Genomic DNA, 27,387 nt, shown 5'->3' with positions numbered 1-27,387 from the left:
AAAGATCACTTCAATGGCATTCCAAACTTTTAAACAACAAGGCAAAAGATCTATCTGAAGATACTTGATCTGGTGAAAGATCTTTCTGAAGTTATTATCCACTTATTTGTAATTAATAGGTTTTATTTCATAAGCTACTGAAAATGTGTCTAAAAGTTTAGACGAGAATATGATTATAGCATGTATTTGCAGAGAATGATAAAATTCATTCATTCATTTTCCATTCATTTCCTTCGGCTTAGTCCCTTTACTAATCAGGGGTAGCCACAGCGGAATGAACCACCAACTTATCTATCATATGTTTTACAGAGCGGTTGCCCTTTCACAACGACAAAATGTCAATATAAAATATTCTGGTTCAGACCTTAATACTAGGAAAAAAATATACATGCATATTTTACATGTGTGCACTCACACCCAACCACACTCATATATATTTACATATATACTATTACTATATACGTTATATACAAGCACTTCTGAATGTTTAAAAAATGGATATTGTTTATCATGGTTAAGATTTGTCACTGTCAATGTAATTTATATAAAATGACAGAATGGACCTCATTACAGTTAAGGAGAAAACAACATATATTTAAATCTTTGGTGGGTAATTTACCACAGTATATTTCTAATTTGTTGAATAACTGTTTAAATACTTAAATACTTTGAAAAATACCAGATCAGCAGATATACTCTTACTTAGGATGCCATTTTTTCACACAGAGTTAAGTCGATCTGCATTCTCTAAGTATGCTCCATATGTATGGAATGAGCTTCAAGATATATTATATATGAAATATGTACTATCGCTATTATTTAAAATAGTTTAAAGGCTTTCAGTTTAGAACAGTGCACGTTTTAACAATTTATTATGATTTATACTATTTTTGTGTGTGTCTACGTGTTATGACATATTTTTTTAATTTTTTGTAGCTCTGTTCTAATCTGCCTGTCTTGACCAGGACTCCCTGGTAGAAGAGATATTGTATCTCAATGGGGCATTCCTGGTTAAATAATTAGATAAACAAATAATTATTATATACACATATTTCTTTTTCATTATTTAAGGCTGAAATCATGGACTTTTTTTATATCTCATTGAATATTTTAGATTTATCTAGAAACACATACAGTTGAAGTCAGAATTATTAGCCCCCCTGAGTTATTACCCTTTGTTTTATTTTTTCCCCATTTCTGTTGGAGAGCAGATTATTTCAACACATTTCTAAACATAATAGTTTTAATAACTCATTTCTAATAACTGATTTATTTGATCTTTGCCATGATGACAGTAAATAATATTTGACTAAATATTTTTCAAGACACTTCTATAAAGCTTAACGTGACATTTAACTAGGTTAATTAAGTTAACTAGGCAGGTTGGGGTAATTAGGCAAGTTATTGTATAATGATGGTTTGTTTCTGTAGACTATTAAAAAAAATATATAGCTTAAACGGGCTAATAAGTTTGACCTTAAAATGTTTTTTTTTCTCCAGAAGAAAAAATATTATCAGACATATTGTGAAAATTTATATTAATCTACAGTAAGATAGATTTTTCACAGAAAGAAGTCTCATGAGTTTATAACAGCATGAGGGTTAATGATAACTGATTTTAAATGTTTGTGTGAACTGTTTCTATTTAGAAACAAAGTTTGAACAAAATGGCAAATTAAATATAGTACAAACTGACCTGGCATACTGGTGAAGGGCACAAAAACAGTAGTAAAAAAAACAAAACAATAAATAATGCAGGAAGAAGTTCTCCCTGCGGAAATCTGGACGCTTTTGTGAAATCTGGTCCCCACAACAGCGAGCCCCATCAACTCATCTCCCCTTGCCAGCTTTTCATATTTAAAGCCAGTACGGGTTTAATTACCAAATGATGACAGTGTCATATGGTGCCATGATGGCACAGGATATGTGCGAGACACTGACTGACAGTGGGAAGCTGGAAAGCAAAACGGGGGAGAAAAAAAAATAGCTGAGACAGTAAAACATCTGTAATTTGCAATTCACTGGTGTTCAGTGGTTGCTCATGGATTAAAGATTAAAAACTATTGTCTAGCAGATGGAAGAGAGAGAGAGGGAGAAAGAGAGGGAAACATGGAGGGAGGGGGAACTTCTAAGCAGCCCATTTACATTTGTATATAAGCAGCACTGTTAGGATAATCACATGGAAAAAATAAGCTGTCTCCATCACACACCCAAGGCAATGCCTCCATTAGCCCCATCTCCAGATGCAGATGCTTCTGTTTTCAGATCGATTTGTGGTGACAGCATGTTGCCCTCTGTAACAGCTTGGCATATAGTTTGGTAGAAGTGCAGAGATGATATTTTAGCTATTTTCTGTGCTCAACACAGCTGTATACAGTACCAAACTTTCTTTTATATGCGCCTAGAGTAAAACGCGTTTCTCTGTTGTTGATTGAAGAGACCAGCTACACCTGATCTTTTTGTAATTGTAATTAATTAGTGTTTTGTTAGTCTTGCTGTGCCTTAATTAGTTAGCACTGCCCAGTAGAGAGAATGAGAGACCGTATACCTGGTGCACAGCAAATAATTATTAGAAATAAGCTAATGCTCTTGCTGTGAAGTTGACCCTACTTTGATATGCTCATAGGTTCCTTTGATGTATTCGGGTCCAGCCTATTGGAGCATGGCAGACCACCTGAGAGTTGTTTTCTGGACTCTGGGAGGTCACCTGACACCACTGCTCTGGAGAAGGTGCACAGCACTGGATTTCACGTGAGTTAAAGGACCTCTTCAATAAAACATCACCAGCTTTCAATGGGGCACGCTTGAGCTGCTTGTGTAATTGACTTTTTGACTTTTTCCGGATTTGCATGGACTCTCCAAAAGTAGCTCACCTGGCAAGTATCGCTCTGCTCCAAAAATACAGTAGTGCTGCTTTGTTATATTACAAATAATAAGCACTCTCCACTGGCCACAGCTACTCATACCGTCTTTTTTCACAAACTTTCTTCTTAAAGTCTGTTTACAGCAAGAACTATAAAAAATAACTAGAACCAGGGGTTGACATGATTTAGGAACCCAAAGCAAATTCCAGGAATGTGATGAAAAATTTTTTGTGATTTTAACTAAAGCAAATTTGGTGTTTACCACTACACAAGTTGTCTGTACGATAGCATAGATAGATAGTAGTATAAGGCAGTTTAGTAAATAATTAATCAACTTGGTGTTGTTTAAAAGCAGTGTTTTTTTCAGATGACATACATGCACTTCAATTTATTTGTAGTAATGTGGACATTGGTCACCAAAGTTGGTCACACTTTACAATAAAATTCCAGTAGATAATGTATTTGCTAGCATAAACTAAAAATAAACAATATGTATTAATCATTGGTCAGCATTTAATAATAGATTATTAAAATCCCAATTTGTGCTTGTTAACATTATATAATGCACTGTGAGTAAACAACGAACAGCCTTTCAAACAATAACTGACGCTAATAAAGATGAATATATACTGTAATAAATGTATTGTTTATTGTTTGTTCATGTCAGTAAATATATTTAAGGGATAGTTCATCCAAAAATGTTCTGTTATTTTACTCACTTACAGGTCATCTAGGAAGTTGGTGACTTTTTTCTTCAGTAGAATTTTTTTAGCTGAATCTTTGGTCCTTGGTGATTCATATAATGGCAGTGAATAGTGATAGTGTTTTTTGATTAAAAATAAACGCATACAAACGAGTCTAAATCAATAGCCATGGCTCCTGATGATAAAAAAAGATCTAGTGAAGCAAGATGATTGTTTCTTGTAAGAAATTAAACATTATTTACAATATTATTAGCTTACCTATGAAAGCGCAAGGGCGGGCTTGGACAGGAGGCCAGGGGCCTCATGTATCAACGCTGCATACGCACAAAAACTTTGCGTACGCCAGGTTTCACGCTCAGAATCGCTCACGTTTGGATTTACTAACAATGAACTGAACGTGGGAATGTGCGCAGCTTCACGGCAGCTTTCTGGCAGGCGTACGCACATTTTTTGTGCGTGTCTGTTTTATTTCCATTAGCGACTCCTAGAGGCAGTTGTGTTAAATTCCTCTCTACAAAGTGTCTGAGCCTTGCAATGGCAGCTGTATGAGGCGGGTTCAGCAGGTATATAAGGTTTCCATACCATACATTTGACCAGCTAAACATTAAAGCACAATTTGCAGCAGTCGCCTGTTTTCCCAATGTAATCTGAGCGATCTACCGCACGCACATTGCTATAAAGACACTATCTGAAGATGAATTTGCATACGTGAATCAGAAACATTTCCATTCAATAAATGTGCAAATAAAATATGATGCTTATTGATATGAACTTATTGATAATTCCTACTTGTCTTTCTCGTGATAAACAGTTGGCAAAATCTGATATGTAGCGGGGAAAAAAAAAGAAAGAGTTCATCAGACGCTGGATTCGAGCCGAGCTCATGTTCGAACGTATCAATTCATGATCACAAGTGTCTTACGAGCGCGCCACTGAGACTGTTAAGCGTCCTGCAACATTTTACAGATACAAACCACACTATTTCTTTATTTTAATGCACTCAGTGCGATATGTTCAGACCCAACTGTGTTGACCGCATCAGCTAAACTCTCCCACTCTATTTTTTTCTTTTGTTGTTAATTCCGGAGAACAAACTTGCAAATAACACCGCTTTTCTCCGGTCTACCTCCGAAAGCAGCACCTCCAATTCACATTCTGTTCAAAGTTTCTCTTTTTGCTTGCTTTTGCCGTTGCTTTTTCGTTGGGTTTTGCCATTAGCATAGTCATTAGCATATTCATACGGGGGAGGAGGCAGGGAGGGGTTTGTGCTCGTGCATGTTGCGCTCAGTTTCACGTTCATTCAGATGTACAAAAGAATATGCGTGAGATTCGGCGTACGCAGTGTTTCATACATCTGAAATTTTTTCTGCGTACGCACATTTACAGCTTTGTGCGTACGCAATGTTTTAGTAAGATTTCCACGCAAGTCTTCGTACATGAGGCCCCAGGTGATGTGGTTTGTTGATGGAAATTGGTAAATGCATTACTACCTCTTGTTTTTATCATCAAAAGCAACTGTACTTTTGTAAAGAAAAAATCTGTTCAAGAGCATAATGAGATGTTTTAACATCTAAAAATCAGTGGAAGTGAATCAAACCGGAAGCCTCGAGCCAAAAAGATCATGCATGAAGAATAAGATCAATATGCTCCAAAAATTTTAAACTGTCTTCCAAATGATGTGAGAGAGCCCTTAAATTTATATTTTAAAAAGTACATTAAGACATACTTCTTTAAAGTTGCATACAAACATGATAGCTTGTGAAGTGTGAAATAAAAAAAGTTTATATATAACTATAAAGTGTGTGTGTGTGTGTGTGTGTGTGTGTGTGTGTGTGTGTGTGTGTGTGTGTGTGTGTGTGTGTGTGCGCGCGCACACACACATACAGACTTTACTATTATTACTACTACTACTACTACTACTACTACTACTACTACTAATAATAATAATAATAATAATCATCATCATAATAATAATAATAATCATTCAGTCATTCATTTTCTTGTCGGCTTAGTCCCTTTAATAATCCGGGGTCGCCACAGCGGAATGAACCGCCAACTTATCCAGCAAGTTTTTACATAGCGGATGCAATCCAGCCACAACCCATCTCTAAGAAACATCCACACACACACATTCACACACACACACACACACACACACTCATACACAACGGACTATTTAGCTTATTCAATTCACCTGTACCGCATGTCTTTGGACTGTGGGCGAAACCGGAGCACCCAGAGGAAACCCACGCGAACGCAGAGAGAACATGCAAACTCCACACAGAAACGCCAACTGAGCCGAGGCTCGACCCAGCAACCTTCTTGCTGTGAGGCGACAGCACTACCTACTGCGCCACTACTTCGCCTAGAAATAATAATAATAATAATAATAATAATAATAAAATTATTATTATTATTATTATTATTAAAAAGTTTAAGCAAAGTTATTTTTTTTTTGAACTAATATAAATCTCTCACAGTCACTGTCAAGATTATGCAATTGTCTAGATAAAATCTTGAGGTGTCGTGGGTAAAAGATATTCCAGACTACACGTTGCTTCACAATCAATCATCACATGACGTCTACGTCGTAGACGCGTTCCGTCATCAAGAAGATGCATTCATTACAAATGTCTCTGTAATTGTCTATTGAGTGTTTCCCACAGATGGTAGTTTACCCCACCCATATACATTATGTGCATATGTGTGTGTGGGTTTTTCTCAACGAAAACAGTGGATAAAGTAGATATCCCCACGATATCCTACAGCAAGCAAATTGTGGCAAATTTAGGAAAAAATCATGTAATCTGAATGAGTCTGTGCATGACTATAATGATAGCTATATTAGCTTCCACACAATTGCACAATTGCAATTTACTTATTGTATGTGTGCAATGCAGTTTTGTCATCTGCTGCTTTATATGTTCATACTCCTTAAATTCTGATTATTTTAAGTTTTTATCATTCATCTACTGGAAATAATTGATCTGAAATGTATGGCTCTTGACAATACATTAAAATCGGGTGAAATTAAATGATTAGTTTGTGCAAGAAACTGAAAATTGTTTACAATTTATTATGCCAATTATTTATTTACTGGCAAATCCTGAGAGCATTCATGATACGATGGAGCTTTTTGAAAAGGTTGTCATTTTTAAGTGAACTATACCTTAAAGGCAGTGGTGCTTAACCCTGTTCCTGGATATAATAATAATAATAATAATAATAATAATAATTCTTTTCATTTATATTGCGCTTTTCTGGACTCTCAAAGCGCTTTATACATCAGTGGGATCTCCTCATCCACCACCAGTGTACAGCATCCACCTGGATGACGTGACGGTAGCCACCAAGCCGCAACACCACACACCAGCTGGTTATTGGATAGAAGACAAAGTGATGAAGCCAATTATCATATGGGGATGGTTAGGACAGAGGCCAGTGGGCAAATTTGGCCAGCATGCAAGGGTTAAACCCCTACTCTTTTTTTTTTTTTTTTAATGACATCCTGTGATTTTTTTAATGACCACGGAAAGTCAGGCCCTCTGTCATCCTAAAGACTGCGCTCACTGAGCAGTATAGAGTCCCCATCAATATACTGGGGCGTTAGGACCCACACAGTCTGCATGTTGAGCGCCCCCTGCTGGTCTCCCTAACAACACTTCTGGCAGCAACCTAGCTTTCCCATGTGGTCTCACATCCAGGTACTGACCAGGCACAGCCCTGCTTAGCTTCAGTGGGCCCACAAAGGAATAGAACACACACTTAAAGTACATTCTGTTTCTTAGAGTTGCAGAGAGCTAGCTGCCTGCTAAGATCTACTTTCCTGCAGATTTGAGCCCCAACCTTGATCAAGCACACCTTCCTGAAATTATCAAGTACTGTTCATGTCCTAATTAATTAGTTCAGGTGTGTTTGATTAGGATTGGAGCTGAAATCTGCACGAAGGTAGATTTCCAGGAACAGGGTTGAGGACCCCTACTTTAAGGTATGACACCTGAAATGCTTGTTGGGGTAGATGCATAACACATATGTGGAGAAATAAATCATTTATCAAAATATCTTCATTTATGTTTTACAGATGAAAGAATCCCCTGCAGCTTTGGAATGACATGGGTGAGTAAATGATGACAGAAGTTTGATCTCTTTAATGTATTGTAAAAGGCCTCTCAGACAAAATATAAGATTGTAGAATATCGTCTATAGAAGCAGAATGTACTTTAACCATGTTGGTGAAATTTAATATAGTCAAACTATTTTAGCCATCTTTGGAGTGAAGAGACGAATCATTTCTGTTCTGAATGGATGATTCAGTGCCAGAGGTGAATCATACAGGGGTTTGTCTGTATTTGTGCCTTTGATCCCCCTCTGATAGTCCCTACAACGCACAACATCTGTCACGCCGCGTGCCACAATCGCTCACGTAGAGCTTTAGGTGATGCTGCTGTATGGCTATTCCTGCCACACCGTCCACATGGGCATCCCCAACGCCAGCGCTCATTAGCAGGCAGGTGGCGTTAGAGTTTTCGACTGGGGCCGAGACGAAGAATAGAACCTGGCAAACCGGGTTGTACGTCCGCATTGGGTAATCCCCGCCAGATTGCCAGGATATCAGAAGTGACATCACAAAGCCAACAAAAATTAGCATCCCTAATGGTCTGCCAGGCTAAACATTATTCTTCATGATGAGAAGCAGTCATGCCTGCCCAGGGCTCCTGATGATTTGGCCAAAAGCAGTGGAGGCCCCTAAGCTCTCAGCTCCAGCCAAAAAAACCAACAGGCTCTATATTCTCCAACCTATAAAGATCGGTTCAACTCACAATCGAAAATCCTGAAGAAAATCCATGGCTGATTCCTATTATTCTGCTGATGATATCCAGTTCTAGAAGGTCCTTGGATGTTAGTGTTCTGTAACCTATACTGAAGAGCACATACTGTGGTGTTACTGTTGGGCAGAAACCTTTAATATCCAAAACCACCACTATTCAGGACATGGGAAAATATCCTAAATTCCTAAATGATTAAATATTTGATTTTGATTTGATTAGCCACTTGCATATATTATCAAATTTTTATCATCTACCAAAATGAAGCTCAATTGATTAAACAGTATCAGCTTGATTTGAATGTATTTAATGTATCATAGGATGTTGTAGTGAATGAAAATTGTTTTGTAGGCATAATTTATAGATTAAACCTAAAAATGACAAGTCTGTCAGATGAAGAAGAGCCGGAGTCGGAGATTCAGTTAAAACTAAAGTTTACTAAAGATAGTTTGCAGTTTCATCAGCAGAAGCCAGCTTCAACACTCACAAATGAGTTTGTCAACGTCAACAGTTATACTCTTACATAACGTCATTAACTGTGTCTTACATATAGGGGTTTTAAAGGGGTGGTCCAGAATGTAATTTTATGGCTTAGTTGTGTTAATAAGATGCAAAGCAATGTGTGCTCATGTTTCACTTGAAGGAAATCATGTTATTTTTTCAAAAATCTCACTTTGATTATACACAGCTACTCAGCTAACATGAAAACGGCTGTCATATTTCCTAGTTCCTCTGAAAGGCCCGCCCTCAAGTGACTCTGACTGGTCATCGTCATAATGTGCTAGGATTCTCAGATCAGCTCCGCGTCACGCCCAGACAAGCACGCGCGTTTTGTGTAAACAGCCAGTCAGTCAGTCAGTCAGTCAACAGGGTCTGTAACGGGTAAAAATTGGATGCGGCTCCTTTAAGAGTGTTTGTTTGCCATTGTGTGTGTGTGTACACTATGAACTATCTGTAACACGAGAAGCGCATGTGTGCGGGACCGATGTTTATTTTTATTTTTCTCTCATGCTCGAATTAAGTTATTTTCTGTGGTGATGCTGGTGACAGAATAAAGCACACGATGTGGGATGAGACCTGTGTGAGCCTTGATGGATTATTTTTTGCTGTTACACTCCAGTTGGGAGAGCATTACTGTATTTTTTTTTCTAATCAACGCGTTACAGGACGTCTTCCACGCATATCCGGAATATGCCTGTGTAAGTGAATCGTTCACATATCTTTTGCGACTTTATTGTCTGAGATTTAAAACGCATGTAAAAGCTGCCGTCTCACACAGAGAGATGCACGTGCTGTGCGTGCGTGCGTGTGTGTGTGTGTGTGTGTGTGTGTGTGTGTGTGTGTGTGTGTGTGTGTGAGTTTACAGTGGTTTGACTGATAAATATGGATTTGTAGCTAAATCGTTGGTGGTGGCGAACATTATTTCCAGTTGTTTACATCTTTGTTACAACATACTGTTAAGGCTAGACACTATACATGTCATGATCAATTTTAACAAATAAAAACACTTACAGGTCGTGGCTCAGAGTTCACAGCGTCTGCTTGCTCCATCTTTGAGGAGATTTTAGCCGAATCCAGCACTGAACTGGGAGAGATTCTGGAAGCTGTTTTGTCAAATCATGTTTGCTATGTATTTTATAATTCTCTGGAACATAATTAATATTGAACTGTAAGCACTTCTGTCTTTGGGTCGTGTAATTTGGAAGCCCAAATACAGAAACAGAGAAGCTCTGTGGAAACAGCAGGATGGCATTTTCTCCCTCTGCTTTAACGTTACAGCGCCTCTGGCTACGGCCCTTAGCTGCTCAGTGTGGGTGCGCAGTAAACGAACCTTTGTGATGTCACAGGGGGCGGAAGTATTTTTTGTAGTCCCCAAAATTCGTACATTGTTGGGTTTGCTAAGCTAACTCTGTAAAAATCAAGGTCTCCCTTGGCATTGAACTTAGAGCATTTTACATTCAGAGATGCTGTTTATGTTCACACAGCTACATTACACATCAACTAAGGTTTAAAATATGATATCGTAGTGGACCACCCCTTTAACCCGATTGGTTAAAACACAGATAGACTAAGAAAATTTCCACGTGGGTGCGTGCATACAAATGTCAGACACCCACTAGACTGTTCAGAGCTGACCCCAGACCTGTGAAAAGGTCCACAAAGGAATAGAACACACACACACTCAAAGTACATTCTGTTTCTTACTCAAAGCTGAGTACTCTCAGCCATCTTTATCAACACCGATTTAATCTACCCCGAAACTGGCAGCTTACATACAAAGTGATTAACTTTGTAAAAGATTTAACACAAAAAATGGCAAACATCACTTTAGACATAATTAACACACAGAAAATAACAATATGAACAGTTGCTTCCAATTCTTCAAGAGTCCAGCTCCACTCAAGAGCTCTCTATGACCTCTTACCTGGCTGATTAGATCCTGAGAAAACAAGTCTTTTGGCATAAAGAAAAAAAAATGACACACATATTATTCTAATTTTACTCTGAAGTGGGATGACACTAACGTCATCATATAGTATATGCCCTTAAACATTCAACTTTATTAATAATCATAAAGAATCATTTAATCTTTTACAGTGCGTAAGTCAGTTGCTAATTTCACTTTTTCATTGACATCAAACATGTAAAAGATGACAAGAAAATATTGATCAAAAACAATTAAAGTTTGATGCTTTTTTTCATTCATAATGTGACAATTTTTTAGGAGTAAAAAATAAAAAAAGCATAGTCTGAACCAGGCGTAATGATGCTCTTCAAATATATCCTTTCCCTTGCATTGCAAATAACCAAAGCAAATTCACAGTTTTGTAGTGAATACTATAATGATGTTCTTTTTTTAAATGCACATTTTGAAACCGGTGGTATGCAAATTGCAAAGTTGCATTTTCAGGCTTCCTGAAACATTGACTTGAATCTTTCCCAATAAATTATATAAAATTAGATGCACATTAGATTATATAAATTAGATACATTATTACAAAAAAAAAAACTGCAATGCAAGTTTTATGATAAAATATACTATGCAAATCATTAGTTAAATGATACTGATTTTCACCTTTGATGCGTAAATTATACTCAGGTTTTTATTTTTCTCTTTCAGAAGTTGAAAAAAAGGATATTGATTGCATAAATACAGATGGGCCTTTAGTTTTTTTCCTATTGTTGAGCTGCAGATTGGAAATGATCATATTTGAATCAGCCAGCATGAATGTGCTTTCTAATAATACCAAACAATAAATGTGTAAAAAAAATCATTTATTTCATTCTTTTCTTTCCGGCTTAGTCCCTTCATTAGTCAGGGGTTGCTACAGCGGAATGAGCCATCAACTTATCTAGTATATGTTTTACGCAGCGAAGGCCTTTCCAGCAGCAACCCAGTACTGGGAAAAACCAATACATACTTATTCACACACATACACTAAGGACAATATTAGCTTACCCAATTCATCTATAGCGCATAGTCTTTGGACTTGTGGGGTAAACCCACACAGACACGGGGAGAACATGCAAACTCCACACAGAAATGTTAACTGACCCAGCCGAGGCTCGAACCAGCAACCTTCTTGCTGTGAGGTGACAGCGCTACCCATTGCACCACCACGCCGCCCTGTGTAAAAAATCACTATAAAAATTCCTTGATTTTGGCCAATTTAAAGTAAAATGATACAGACAAGAACATGAAATGCCAAAATTTGTGTTAAATTAGACATTAAAGAAAAAAAAATCCACACTAAAATCTGAAAACTGACCATTATAAAGGATCTTTTTTGTCTTATTTTGGCTCAGTGGTTATGGAAGTATTGTGTTTTGTGCAAATATCACAACAAGCTCTTTTAAACATTTAATTGGTTAAATATTTGCTTGATCCTGAAAAAGAGTGACCAATAACAGTGATTCATGAAAAAAAGAAATATGGAGATACAAGTTTTCTACCCGACAGCGATGATATTTAAATGAGACTCCTACCTGGCACTTGATAACCAGTGAAAAAACACCTTGCCTCAATTTAGAAGCTGAAACCAAGAAAGATCAATGAGTGGCGAAGGGGAGAGTGGCAGATTTAATTAATTACTGCATATTAGAATGTTTGTTTACAAAAGTGAACAGTTACAAGGGGCCTGATGGTAATTAATTTAAAACGTACTTCCCCCTGTCCCTGCCTCGCGTCGGCACTAGACATGGCTGTTTCATGGCAGGTAAGTCTACGTCTCATTGGATTTCCATCAATTGCTCAAAGGTGTGTTTGAAAACAAAGATGCATGGTACGCAAATTAGCCTGAATGTTAACATGATTGCATATTAAGAAATCTAATTAGTATTCGAGGGAATCAAAAGGGAAGCACGGCATTTTGTGATAATGCATATCTGAAAGGAAAGTTTCTGAATATTCTTTTTCACTCTCTATATAGTGTTTAAATGCATCTTAACTTTTTGAATGGATCCCTGAATTCTTTCACTGAAGATGACTTTATTTCCCCAACAGTGTCACAGTGGTTGCATGTGTGTGTATTTTCAGGAGGTCTCTCGAGGTCCCCGTCCAGGACAATGATGTATTTAAGTCCCCTAAGAGGTCAGTTGGACTCTGTCCAGCACATCACCTGCAATCAATAGTGTTGGTAAACCAGGCTCAACTGAGTGGCCATGAAGACTCCCCTTATAAACACGCTCACAGAGAGGCCGGCATGGCCCATTGCTTTGCTAAAACCGCAACCAGCATCCTCCTGACACACACACATAACACATGCCACCACTCTGAAAACAAGTGTTGATGACAAAGAGAAGAAAAATAACAGCAACTCAGCGGTAAGTGGAGAGCCTCCAGGTGATGAAATCCTCTCTAAAATGACACAAAATTGAGGCAAATTGACAGCTTTGTGAATGTGTTTATAAATGCTGGTGGGTGGCGCTGCTGCGGAGTACTATGTGGCTGAAATAATTTATTTTTATTTTGTTTTAATTTGCAAAACGGCTTAAATATATCTTGGCAATTTTTCTGTCAGCTTACAGAATCACTTAAGTGACATGCAAGGTTACGGTAATATAACAATATGCTTTTTTTGTAAATTTTGTGACTTTTCAGGTCTATTTAGTGATAATTGGGAGTCATTTGTTTTAGTATTAAGAATGGCAGTGTGTGTGTGTGTGTGTGTGTGTGTGTGTGTGTGTGTGTGTGTGTGTGTGTGTGTGTGTGTGTGTGTGTGTGTGTGTGTGTGTGTGTGGGTTTGTGTGTGGGTTTGTGTGTGGGTTTGTGTGTGTGTGTTTATACACAGTTGAAGTCAGAATTATTAGCCCCCTTTAATTTTTTTTTCTTTTTTAAATATTTCCCAAATTATGTTTAACTGAGCAAGGAAATTTTCACAGTATCTCTAAAAATATTTTTTTCTCCTAAAGAAAGTCTTATTTGATTTATTTCGGCTTGAATAAAAGGATTTTTAAATAAAAAAAAGAGGTCAAAATTATTAGCTATATATTTTTATTCAATAGTCTACAGAACAAAACAACATTATACAATAACTTGCCTAATTACCCTAACCTGCCTAGTTAACCTAATTAAGCTAGTTAAGCCTTTAAATGTCACTTTAAGCTGTATAGAAAGTGTTTTGTAAAATATTATTTTAAATATTATTTACTGTCATCATGACAAAGATAAAATAAATCAGTAATTAGAAATGAGTTATTAAAACTATTATGTTTAGAAATGTGTGGAAAAAAATCTTCTCTTCGTTAAACAGAAATGGGGGGGGGGTAAACGGGGGCTAAAAATTCAGGGGGGCTAATAGTTCTGATTTCAACTGTACAATTTGTGTGTGTGTGTGTGTGTGTGTGTAAATATGTACACACACACACACACACACATACATATATATATATATATATATATATATATATATATATATATATATATATATATATTATAAATTATATATATTATTATATTATAAATTATATATTTTATTATATTATAAATTATATATTTTATTATATATTTATTTATTATAAATAAATAAATAAATATATATATATATATATATATATATATATATATATATATATATATATATATATTTTTTTTTTTTTTTTTATTATTAATTTCTCAGTGAGTATGGGTAATATATATTAGCACATTTAAACAAAACAGATTTATTAAACAGATACATGTATTAAAATAATATTTTAGTCACAAAACATCTTTAGAAATGAAAAGATAATGCATTTAAATTCGTGCAAAATATTGCAAAAAAAAAATGTGAAAAATACAAACTACAACTTTTCTTTTTGAAAACATTACTTAATATTTTTCCCTAACATATAAATTTGGGCTACTAATTTTGTGATCCATTATTGTAAAAGCTCCAGATTTGGCATCAGTGCTGACTAAAGTAATATATACACACAAATATAATCATGTAAAGCATCCTAGAAAATATTTATTTAAATGAGAGATTTGTGGGTGGTGGATATATACACAGCACTGTGTGTTTGCGTGTGTGAGTGTGTGTGTGTGTGTTATAAATATGTATTGTGAATAAAGAAAAAAAACAACAGAGTCTGTAGAAAAATGCATTTCGGTTTAGATTTTTGCAAAATGACAAGCTAAATATATGTAACAAAATATATAACAAGGCATACATGTATTTTAAGCAATATAGCAATATTCTTTGGACACAGGACTACTTGAATAATATAGTATAGTATAGTAGTAGGATTACCATAATAAAACATGCTATAATATATACTACTAAGGCTTTAATATGTGTTTATATAGGTTAGTGATAAAGTAATTCATTTTTTATACAAGTTTTCCAAAATGTGTCTGTCCATACTACACTGGAAAAAGTTTGTAAACCACTGCTGTGTAAACATGCCCTTAATGTACAGTTTTCATTTATCAGTTTATTGATATCTGTTTTTGCTTTGGCTCATTATGATAATTACAATTTTTCTGTATTTTTGTTTTCCATTTTGCATTTAGCTTCGCTCTGTCATACAGCACAGGTTGCATGTTCTCCTCAACGCCCAGGTGAACTAGGTGCACCACTTCAATCAAGCTTCACTATTGGCTTTGAGAGTCATCTAAACCCAGACAACAAAAGCAAACGCTACAGTGAGTGTCTCTACTGTAAGTGGCTTTTGAAGAATTGGCACAGTCATCTGGCGAACACCTCACATCTCTCACAAACAAATGAAGGCCTGGCGCTTCAAAGTGAGATTGATATCTCTCTCTGAACTTCAACCAGAATATTCTGAATATTGAGAGAGGTGCAGTCCTCCCGCGGGACCATTGAGGCGCCTCTTCCCTCCCTCGTTCCGCCAAACGGGGGGAAAAAAAGATTGCCCCTGTAGATCCTCCGTGTTCATCAATATTCACTCATTCATCGTGAGCCATGGCAGCTCAAATCTGGCCTGGTGCTGCTGAATGGATGACCTGAGGATGCGCTTTGTTGCCACAAGGGTATCTGCGATTGAGATTTAGGGTTAAAACAGAACAATATACAATTTTTATGAACTATACATTTCATGCTCTGACAGAAAACTTTTCAATTTGCTTGGTAAGTTCTTAAGAGTAGCCAGCCGTTTAATACGTGGAGAATAGAGGTGTCTATATTGTTCTGCTTTAAGACTGTTTGCTTGTTCATTTTTTTATGGAAGGTTTTAAGGAAGGTATATATATATATATATATATATATATATATATATATATATATATATATATATATATATATATATATATATATATTTATATATATATATATATATATATATATATATATATATATATATATATATATATATATATATATATATATAAAATGAAGTATAAAAGAAGCTAATTAGACCATAAAAATGTGTATGGTTTTATGAAATTATTTTTATTAGTTGACAATGTACCATTTTAAATGACACAAACCGTTTTTTTTTCTTTTGTTAATTACAATAAAAACTACACTGTAAAAATCAGTGTAATAAGTGAAATAATTACAAATTAGTTGAACATATTGTTTTTAATGTTCACTCAATTTCTCTCTTTAAAATATTACCTTTTTGACTTTCAATTTCAAAGGATTATCATATTTGCTGTTTTTTATTCATTTATTTATTTATTTTTTGTTGTTGTCAAGTCAACTTTTGCCATACAGGGGTGCGTTTCTATAAAGCATATATAAATCATATAAATAAATAAATATATAGGCTATTTATTAAAAAATTAAATTGAAAATGAAATGATAATGATATCAATAATAATAATAATAATAATAATAATAATAATAATCATAATAATAATAATAACAATAATAATAATAGTAATAATAATAAATATTAATAAAGATACTTAATAAATAACCCACTATAAATTAAAAGCATTAACGAATGTCCTTTGTTTTCACAAGCTTTGGAGATGGAACAAATTCCACTTTTAAATCATAGGTCACAGCTGTGTTCAAAATGACATCAATGTTTTCAAAGTGCACTATGAAGGGAGCGCAATTGTAAACATGAAGATCGTTGAAACTGAACTGTAAATAGGTTGAAAGAAAATTACACCTAAAAAAAATGACTTTAATGATTTAAAAAATTGATATATTCCAAGTTTAAATGTTGGAATATCCTAAATGAATAGGGCATAGGGGGGATAAATGGGAATAGTGCACAGTCAGGAACTATGTTTCTAACTACAGCTTTGGAGGTGTAGTTGCAAGCATACAAGTTTGCGACGCAGTTTGCGAATGTTCGTTGAAACAATGAATTTGGGAAATGCCAAATCAACGAACTATGTTTGTAACGACCAAACTTGTGACCTTAATTGGCTTACAATAGTTTTCGGAAAAGCACCCCAAACTGTTGATTGCATTTGAATAGAACCCTCCATTTAACAGTTTTAAAAGTATTGTTGCAGACATACAGTTGAAGTCTGAATTATTAGCCCCACTTAATTATTAGCCTCTTTGTTAATTTGTTTCCTAATTTCTTGTTTAACATAGAGCGGACATTTTTCAACACATTTCTAAACATAATAGTTTTGTTAAATCATTTCTAATAACTGATTTATTTGATCTTTGCCATGATGGCAGTAAATAATATTTGACTAGATACTTTTCAAGACACTTCTATACAGCTTAAAGTCACATTTAAAGGCTTAACTAGGGTAATTAGGTTAACTAGGTAATTAGACAAGTTATTGTATAATGATGGTTTGTTCTGTAGACTATCAAAAAAAATACAGCTTAAAGAAGCTAATAATTTTTACCTTAAAATGTTTTTTTTTTAAATTATTATTAAAAACTGCTTTTATTCTAGCAAAAATGAAACAAATGACTTTCTCCGAAAGAAAAAAATATTATCAGATATACTGTGAAAATGTTCTTGCTCAGTTAAAAATAATTTGGAAATGTTTAAAAAAGAAAAAAAACAAACAAAGGGGGGCTAATAGTATAATATAATATGTCTTTAGAACTAAGCCTAAGGAAGAATATTGGATAATGTAAACCAAAATGTTTTTGCTCTTCTTTTATTAATTGTAATTTTTCCAGCGTGTTTACAGTGTACTGTATTAAATACTGACTAAATATTTAATCATAATACAAGCAAAATGCTTTTACACATAGTCAGTTTTCCTTCTCTGTTAGTGTCTCCACAGCTGTGACTTTATCTGTGCATCTTCCTGAACGCTCCTTAGTAGGCAAATGAAGAGGCAAACACAGATGATGATGATCATGGTCATGACATAGATCGTTGAACCACTTGGGAAGGAATGGCAGCTGAAGGTGAGAAAACCTTAAGATTTTCATTTAGAATTTGTGCTGCCCAATTTGTTGATGTTTACACAGTGTAAAAACAATCTTGCATATAAAAATGTGGGATGTGGGATTAGGCAGTTAAGGACAACTCAAAATTTAGATAACCTCAAGTTGTTCAAATCTTATATTAATTTCTCTCTTTTGTTAAATACAAAATAAGATATTTTGGAGAATATTAGTAATCAAACAGCTTTGATTGTAGCCACTGACATCCAAAGTTGAAAAAGGCAAAGGCAACCATTAACGATTCAAAATAACTTCTGTAGTATTCAACAAAACAAAGAAACACACAAACGTTTGGAACAAGTGAAATTAATGAGTTAATGATGAACAAATGTTCATTTTTGAGTAAACTCTCCCTTTAATATTATGTTGATTGCAGTATAAATTTGCCTTTAATCCCTCTACCAAATGGTTGACCATGTTTTGACTGTTTTAAATAATGACTGTTAAAGTCATCTAAAGAATGACTGTTTTAAATAATGGCATACACACAGCATTGTTGGTTTAATAAAAATAAAAATAAAAACATCCTGTTGCACTTCTACACTTGATTTTGGATTAATTGTAAAAAACAAACAAACAAACAAACAAACAAGGAAACATGTTACATGAGAATCTGAAATATTTTATGGGATACTTAAAAAAAAGATGATTTAGTATTCAAAAATGTTTTATTTTGAATATTTTTAAAATAAATTGGTCTTACACTTTATATTTTCAGGTTTTTCATTGTATATATTAAGTCCGGTACCATAAACTGACATATCAGCCATGAGGCAGATATTTTAGAAATTATAGAATGTGTTGAGAAAAAAATCCATCGAGTGTGTTTTCTTTTCTTGATGGGGTAGTTAAAGGGTTAAAGCACTGAGGTGTTTCTTATTTGATCTTTTTACTAAATTATTTACTTTATTGTTACAGACTGAACCATAAAGACTTAAAATTAACCACATCAATCAGGACCGTTTTAGCAATATTTAACACAACTTCTTAAAATTTCATGTACATTTTGATTATGCATAATTAATAATACTATTACTAAATCATAAGACGCACATATATTTTTCTAGACTGTGATATGTATTTTGTTACAATCCACTGAAGAAAAGGTGTGTGATTTTGTATGAGTCTGACTCCATAATTGCATCCATTAGTGTATTCTGTGAATCTTGACTCAATGAAACATCACATATTAAATTCCATTTAAATTTTAATGTAAACAAAAATGTGTTGTCATCTTGGATTTAAATGTATATTTTCTCTGATTGAAATTACAGTTTTATTTAAAGCACTGAAAAAAGCTCTGTAGTTTTGTTATTTTTATTATTATTATTATTATTATTATTATTTTATTTATTAATTAATTTTTTTGCTGACTAAACCACAAAAGGAACTAAAATAAAACTGTTAGCATTGATTCAACTAAAACACCAGGTTTTAAATTCCAGATGAATTTTCATGATAAATTAACTGACTGAAGTAGATTAATGAAATATTTTAATAAATAAATTGCTTAAACTGTGATTTTTATAATAAAACAAATCTGAACCACAGAGGCCAAAAGAATTAAACCTCTGTAGCTGTACTCTGGAAATCCCTACTCCAGGTAAACCACTATTTAAAAGATTACAAATGAGTTCTAATTAAAGTATTATTAAGCAGTTCATACAACAAAAAATATCCCAGAAAGCATCCAATCAGCGCGATCATGACTGTTACGACGTAACTACTCTACAATGATCTCCCCTCAGAGGTAAATCAATAATTGCTTTGCTATAAAAGAGTGTTTTGTCCTAAAATGGTAATTAGTGAGGGTCTTGACCTCCCTCATGGCATCTCTCCGTCGCCCATCTGAGAGCCAGGGCATGTCCAGGGCTGACACTTAATGACGCTAACATTACACACTCGCTGAACATTGTCGGGCTTTTGTCTTCATTCACATCGAAATGAAGTTCTTGGGGCCCACGTTTATCAATCATGGTGGGGCTCCAGCTGTTCGCCAGTCTTTGGCCTGACTTCAACAGCCGTGCTTACAAATTGTCTCTGAATAGTGTGGAGCTTTGCCTCCCCACCCTTCCACCCCCTTTTTGTCACTGTCTCCTGACAAATGTTCCACTGCAGCTTTTCCCAGACATGGCCGACCCTGCCTTCTGCTCCTCGCCATTCAGAGGGGGGTTCTGGCCTCATGTTCCTCTCGCTAGATGAGCCTGGTAATCTGCAGTGACGATCAGACTCTTTCTTGGATGAAAAGTGGTGTCATTTTGGTTTTGGGTATCAAGAAGGACTTGGAGTGAGAAGATTAAATACAACCCCCCTAAAAGTTATGAGTAAGTATTATGAATGAGCTTATGATAAATTAAAGGGTTAGTTTATCCAACTATGAATTATTCATCATTAAAAACACAAATTAAGGCATTTTTGATCATATCTAAGAGATTTTAGTTTGTCCATTGAAGTTCACCCAAAATTATGATGCTTCAAAAGATTTTTTTTTTTCTCCTGTGGAAGTTAATGATTATAGGTTTCTTCAAAATGTCTTTATGTTTAACAGAATAAAGATACTTATAAATGTTTAGAATCTCCTCATCTCTTCCTCCACCACCATATGAGCAATATCACACGAGTAGCAGTGCGATATGGCTGTATTAATGATTATAGGTTTCTTCAAAATGTCTTTATGTTTAACAGAATAAAGATACTTATAAATGTTTAGAACTAATTTTTGGAGAGTAAATAAATATATATTTATTGTGTCTATCCCTTTAAATCTGCCAAGACTTGAATTCCCCAAAACAGATAAGAATGTGTTGATTAGATTTTTAATATGTATTAACTCAGTATTACAGGTTTAATAGTCATTTTTAAATATTGTATTAGCTCACGATTTTGTGTTGCTGTATAGAATATAACAGGCGCATTCAAAAGTAAAAACTTTTTCTTCATAGAGCAACTGATCTTTAACAATATTCAATAAACCTTTGAGGTTGTTTTGACTCCATCAAATAAAATATTTAGCTCTGCCTACTCTCATATAATGCATCAAAAACTTTAAATGAAAGTTTTATATAATTTGTGAAGTTTATAATTTTGATTTTGTCATGCACAATGCTCCATGGGTAAATATTTTTCATTTTCTTCTTCTTTGGTAAAAAACCATTTAGTTTATAGTCTTTATGTCTGATTTTCATATACAGTATTTCATATGCTGATGATTTGGTCCATGATTCTAATGTTTTTTATGAATACTTTTTTAAAAGCTCCTATGGTAAATGCAAAAGGGAAAAGTTGTTCTGCAACAAATTCCACTGAAAAAGGGGACAGGAACGAATGCACTCTATAGTTTAGTTTGGCGGTTTTCATTTTAACAGGGTGTGCAGTTTACAGAAAGCGGCCAATAGAAACAGCATTTAATAGGGCATCTATGTATGTTTATACATACAGTTGAAGTCAGAATTATTAGCCCCACTTTGATTTTTTTCTCCTTTTTTAAATATTTCCCAAATCATGTTTAACAGAGCAAAACAATTTTCACAGTATGTCTGATAATATTTTTTCTTCTGGAGAAAGTCTTGTTTATTTTATTTTAGGTAGAATAAAAGCAGGTTTTAATTTTTAAAAAAGCATTTTAAGAACAAAATTATTAGCCTCTTTAGGGCACTTTATTTTTTCGATAGTCTACAGAACAAACCATCATTATAGAATAACTTGCTTAATTACCTTAGCCTGCCTAGTTAACCTAATTAACCTAGATAAACCTTTAAATGTCACTTTAAGCTGGATAGAAGTGTCTTGAAAAATATCTTGTAAAATATTATTACTGTCATCATGGAAAAGCTAAAATAAAACAGTTATCAGAAATGAGTTATTAAAACTATTATGATTAGAAATGTGTTAAAAACATCTTCTCTCTGTGAAACAGAAATTGTGGAAAAAATAAACAGGGGGGCTATTCAGTAGGGTTAATAATTCTGACTTCAACTGGATATATATTCCTTACATTTATATAGCGCTTTTCTAGACACTAAAAGCGCTTTACTCATTGGGGGGAATCTCCTCATCTCTTCCTCCACCACCATATGAGCAATATCACACGAGTAGCAGTGCGATATGGCTGTATATCGGCGGCCGAGTACCTTAGTGCCCCCACCATATCGCACTGCTACGAGTGTGATATTGCGTTTATACAACAGTTTGACGGCGCCTCCCACCAGTGCCAATATACAGCCATATCGCACTGCTTCGAGTGTGATATTGCGTTTATACAGCAGTTTGACGGCATACAGTAATTGTATATAAAAACAAAATCAAACATGGTGAGTCTCAAAAACCCTTTTGTATGTGGAACTACTTTCTTCCGCCTTGGATTTAAATCATAAGCTGACAGTTAAACAGTTGAGCAAGCATCTTTTAAACTTTAGATCTGTAATGTCTGCGTTTTGCTGGTTGTATGTGGGCGGAGTAATACACAAAGGGTAAAGAGGCTTTACGGATGCTGATACTACTTAAATATATATATATATATATATATATATATATATATATATATATATATATATATATATATATATATATATATATATATATAAATATATTTATATGTATGTGTGTGTGTGTGTGTGTGTGTGTGTGTGTGTGTGTGTGTGTGTGTGTGTGTGTGTATCTTTTTACAGCAACCAATAAAACCTTTTTTTCTTCTGAATCAAGCAGGTATGTTAGAGTTTCTATTCTATAAGTGTTCACCAATAAATGTTTAAATGTGAACAATTGACAATATCTCTTAGAATACTTTAGAATACTTCTTAACTGCTCAATTCATTTTATAATAATCCATGTTTTTGTTTTGTTGTGACTTTACTGTGTACTTATGCTTGATTAAATATCCTTATGTAATTACATCTGTAATTAACTTTTGTAATTACATTTGTAAATACAATGTTGACCATCCCTTACACGTTAACCCACCCTTGAACCTACCCATACCACCAAACCTGTTCATAACCCAACCTCTATCCCAACTTAAAAGCACCACAAGTGTTCTCAAATACATCATAAACACAGTAAGTAGATTGTATTTATTTTTTGATGGAAGTACATAGTAGTTAAGGACACTTAATATAAAGTGGGACCCAATATATTATAAACACAGTAAGTACATTGTATTTATTTTTTGATGCAAGTATATAGTAGTTAGGGTCACTTAATACAAAGTGAGAGCCAAATTAATAGTGAATTTGTAACAAAACAAAGGCTATATAATAATAATAATAATAATAATAAGGGTGTTGAGTATATAATAACCAAATTATAATTTTGAGGTAAAAACTTAATTCTGAATTATTTGTTGATCTTTTGTGTTTATGATCTCTCTCTTTCTCTTTACTTTTCCAGAGATTTCTCGCTACACCTGATGTCCATCAAACATTTCTCTTGAGTTCATTTGGCGAAAACTAAAAACAACAGAAAACTGAAATCAACATGGGAGAAACGACTCGACTGCTTCAGAGGGTTGAATGACTGATACAGTTTCTTTTCCACTGTGCTTTGAAAAGTGAAATAATTAAGATAGATGGGCAGATGAATTAGTTGTCTTCCAAGGTCAAACGCTGATTGCCTTATTACTCTATTACTCCACTGTTGTGAAACTGTTACCGCTGACACTTTTTCATGATATTCTTTACATCCACAAAAGAGAAGGAATGAGTGAAAGAGTGAGAGAGATACAAATTGATTGTTTGGCGGCCAAATCAGTCATAGTCATCTTGGGTGGAAGGATTAATGGGTCTGATGGCTGTTGCAGGTTCAGGCAGGGAGACGGGCAGAAAACAAGAGAAATTGGTTTGGGCCCCCGGGAGCTGAATCGATGTGAGTAGCATGTAAGCAGTGCACTGTTGTTTTGTGTGTGTGGAATGAGAGAGAGATATAAGACAGTGACATGTTTGTTTGTTTGTTTTTTTAATAAATGTATTATTCAAAAATGATAGCATGACCACACTAGAATAGCAATATTTTGGATAACCATTGTATAGCTCAGATGACAGTATTTGGAATGTTATGTTGATTAGCAAAAAAATTATTTAATTTTTTAAAATTTAGTTATGATAAGGCACGATAACCTTGTATAAAAATATCACGGTTTCATGGTACACTCTCAGAAATAAAGGTACAAGAGCTGTCACTGGGGTGGTATATATATTTATAGTATATATAGTATATATATATATTTTAAGTACTAATATGTATACCTTTGAGGTATATATTTAAAATACCCTTTAAGTACAAATATGTACCTTTCGAAAATGTACTACCCCAGTGACAGCTTTTGTACTTTTATTTCGGAGAGTGTATAGTGATTACTGCTCTATTATATAATTTTTTAATGTCTGGGTAAAAATAACAACTTTTCCCCCGTTTGAACACAATATATTTTATTTTGAGAAGCATTTAAGATATTTTGGAACAGTAGACATGTCCGGCTCAATAATTCAAATGATTCATTGACCTCTCTTGTCTTCATTAGTTTCGAAAACACTGATTTCTTCAGAATTTAAAACAGCATCTTTGGATATATTTTCTGCTGAAGATACTGTTGTTCTAAAAAAACAACAACAGCAAAAAAATGTAAATAAAAAAAACGGTATAACAAAAAATGTTGGCGGTTTTAAAACCTTGACTTTTCCAAACTGCGGTACACCTTGAAAATGACATTTTAAGTTAAATTTACTGGCCCCTCCTTCTATGTTTATTCCTAAATAAACCACCTAAATATTTTTTTTTCTCTCAAAGAAATTGTTTATTTTACATCTAGTTGCCAAGGAAATATTTGAATTAAAATTAAATCTAAATAACAAAAATAAAAATGATAATTAAGCTGTAAACCCCAACAGTCAACTTTATCAAATGAAATGAGTGTAGTTAACTCAAAATCGACTGAAAGTTAATTATACTCATCTGAAAAGAGTTTTGAACTCAGTGTTAAAGGTAATGAGTTAATTAAATACCTCATTACTTCAGCTTAAATGGAGTAAGTTGACAGTACTTGATTAGTTTTTTAACTCAAATGGTTTGTAGCAATCGGTTTCCTCAAACAGTTTCAGTTGAAAAACTACAAAACTGACAAAATTGTTTTCATTTAATGATTTTTTATTATAAACATTGGAACCTTGTGTTTATAAAAACTTGTTAAAAAGCGTAAATATAAATAAATACTTGAACACACATGCATTCTCCCTATTTTTTAATCTCTTCCCTAAACTGTTAGTTCATATTTTTGTAAATCCAAAATCAAAGAAAAAGTGCTTCAAGGGTGGTTAATGTATCGGTTCTCTTCGGGTGAGAGATTCATAAATATAACCAATGAAATCATAAGTTCAGGGCACTTGAAAAATAAGTGGAAAAATCAAAAAGCTGTTTGCATTGAACCTTTGCATTATGCAAAAAAGTAGGTGATGTTTAATAGAAAAGGTTTTTACATTTTTTCACGAGTGCCTTAAATCTATGAATTTGTTGTTAATCTATATTACTGAAACATAAATGAACGAATAAGTACATGAATGAATGAGTTTTACAGTACTGGTTTGCACTGGAAGGGCATCCGATGCGTAAAACACATGCTGAAATAGTTGGCGGTTCATTTCGCTGTGGCAACCTCTGATAAAAAAGGGACTAAGCTGAAGGAAAATAAATGAATGAATAAAAACTAATAATAAATTAAAATAAATATTTTCAGATTGATTCCATTCACTTTCAATGAGCTAAATCTCCAATTAACTTTAAGTTAATCAGCATTACAACACAATATTGAACTCCCAATATTGCTTTAAAATGATTATGCAATCCCACCTCTAATTCTGTGGTACATACTTTAAAATCATCATTTAGTCTACATCCATGATTTGGATGTGTTTTTTTCTCAGCTCCAGGTGTCCTCAAGTCCTCCTGAAATGGGCCCAAGGAGGTTAGCAGCTGTGACAAAAATCAAAATCCATTTTCTGTGGCCAAATGTAATGAGGACCAAATGGTGGATGTTCCATTCATCTCTCCGGCCCGTCTGAGCGTCTCAGGCCACAGGCAGAGGCTTGTGAAGGCAGGTGTGAAAGCTGCGGGGAGTCTTATGATGCTCCACGTATACAGGCACTTTCACTAGTGCTTTCGTTGGATACATGGCTATTTTATATATATTTATTTTCATTAAATCGCCACGCCGCTACATAAGATAAATGGTTCTGGCTAGAGCTCCATCTAATCAGGCATCTCAGAATAAACTCTGTTCTGGCTCCAGGAGTCGGGTCACTGTTCTCTTTGAAATTGCTCCTATTTGTGGACAAAATGGGGTTTGAGAAACAACACATGAAAATTGCTCCAGGATTATGACTGAGAGCCCCTCTTCAATCTTCAGAAAGCCCACCCACACAAAATCTAGCCCGAGCCATTCACTATGAAGTGGTGTGCAGCCAGAATCTATTTCCCTCCTTTGCAACCGAATTCATGTAAAATTAATCAACTCCCCGCTGTAATTCCAAATATTCGCCACATGGACTGATTGGGGTCAACGGCTCAATTCAGCATCAGGAGAAGGCAAACTCCTCATCGTGATTGATGGCCAGCATAGTCACACATATTATTATGAAATGAGTTTATTAGCTTTGAATGTGCTGGTTATGCACTGCTGTTTTTTGGCCTTTTGCGTCTGAACGAGAGTTCATTTAGGAGCTCTTATACCTGCTTAATCCGGCAAGAGCTGAGGTGAGAAAGTTGTCTGCACTTAAAAAAATAAAGGTTGAAAGGCTGTCACTTCGGCTCTACCTTTTCACGCCTGTGACTGAAGGATCCATATTAGTGCCTTAAAAATGCATATTTGTACCTAAAGTGTATACACTTTATTAGAAATAAAGGTACGCGAGTTGCCACTGGGGTGGTTCCTTTCCAAAAGGTACATGTTTGTAGTTAAAGGGTTCATATTGGTATACCTCAAATGTATATATTACAACTTACAAATTTTAAGAAAAACACTTTTGTACTTTTTAGGTACTAATATGTACCCTTGAGGTATTATTATGGACATATTAGGTACAAATTTGTACCTTTTAAAAAGGTACCACCCCAGTGACAGCTCACGTACCTTTATTTCTGAGAGTGTATATTAGTAGCTAAACAGAGCAAAAGTGTACCTTAA

At 34.4% G+C, this 27,387-nt stretch overlaps 1 protein-coding gene across 11 annotated transcripts in view; it reads left to right on the top strand.

The window, feature by feature from the left end:
* The window catches only part of LOC147834227 (uncharacterized), a 193,889-nt gene extending 166,884 nt beyond the window's left edge, over window positions 1-27,005 (top strand). Inside the window, exons 5-13 of one of the 11 annotated variants that reach the window (XR_015506014.1) lie at window positions 2,627-2,751; window positions 7,650-7,684; window positions 12,932-13,218; window positions 15,389-15,520; window positions 18,042-18,179; window positions 20,337-20,542; window positions 22,886-22,922; window positions 23,604-24,252; window positions 24,532-25,430. Coding sequence is in view for 5 of the 11 variants with exons in the window: in XM_087279489.1 (XP_087135615.1) it covers window positions 2,627-2,751; window positions 7,650-7,679 (155 nt within the window). In the remaining 6 variants the exon portion in view is untranslated. Of the gene's footprint in view, window positions 1-2,626; window positions 2,752-7,649; window positions 7,685-12,931; window positions 13,219-15,388; window positions 15,966-18,041; window positions 18,180-20,336; window positions 20,543-22,885; window positions 22,923-23,603; window positions 24,279-24,525; window positions 25,431-26,128 lie in introns of those variants that run through there. The other 10 variants (XR_015506013.1, XR_015506012.1, XM_087279489.1 and 7 more) reach the window with 10 other exon arrangements.
* Window positions 27,006-27,387: the final 382 nt, after the last annotated feature.

Source organism: Danio rerio, chromosome 13, assembly GCF_052040795.2.
Source record: "Danio rerio strain M-AB ecotype USA chromosome 13, GRCz13ab, whole genome shotgun sequence".
NCBI lineage: Eukaryota > Metazoa > Chordata > Actinopteri > Cypriniformes > Danionidae > Danio > Danio rerio.
This window is presented reverse-complemented; position numbering and strand designations above follow the sequence as displayed.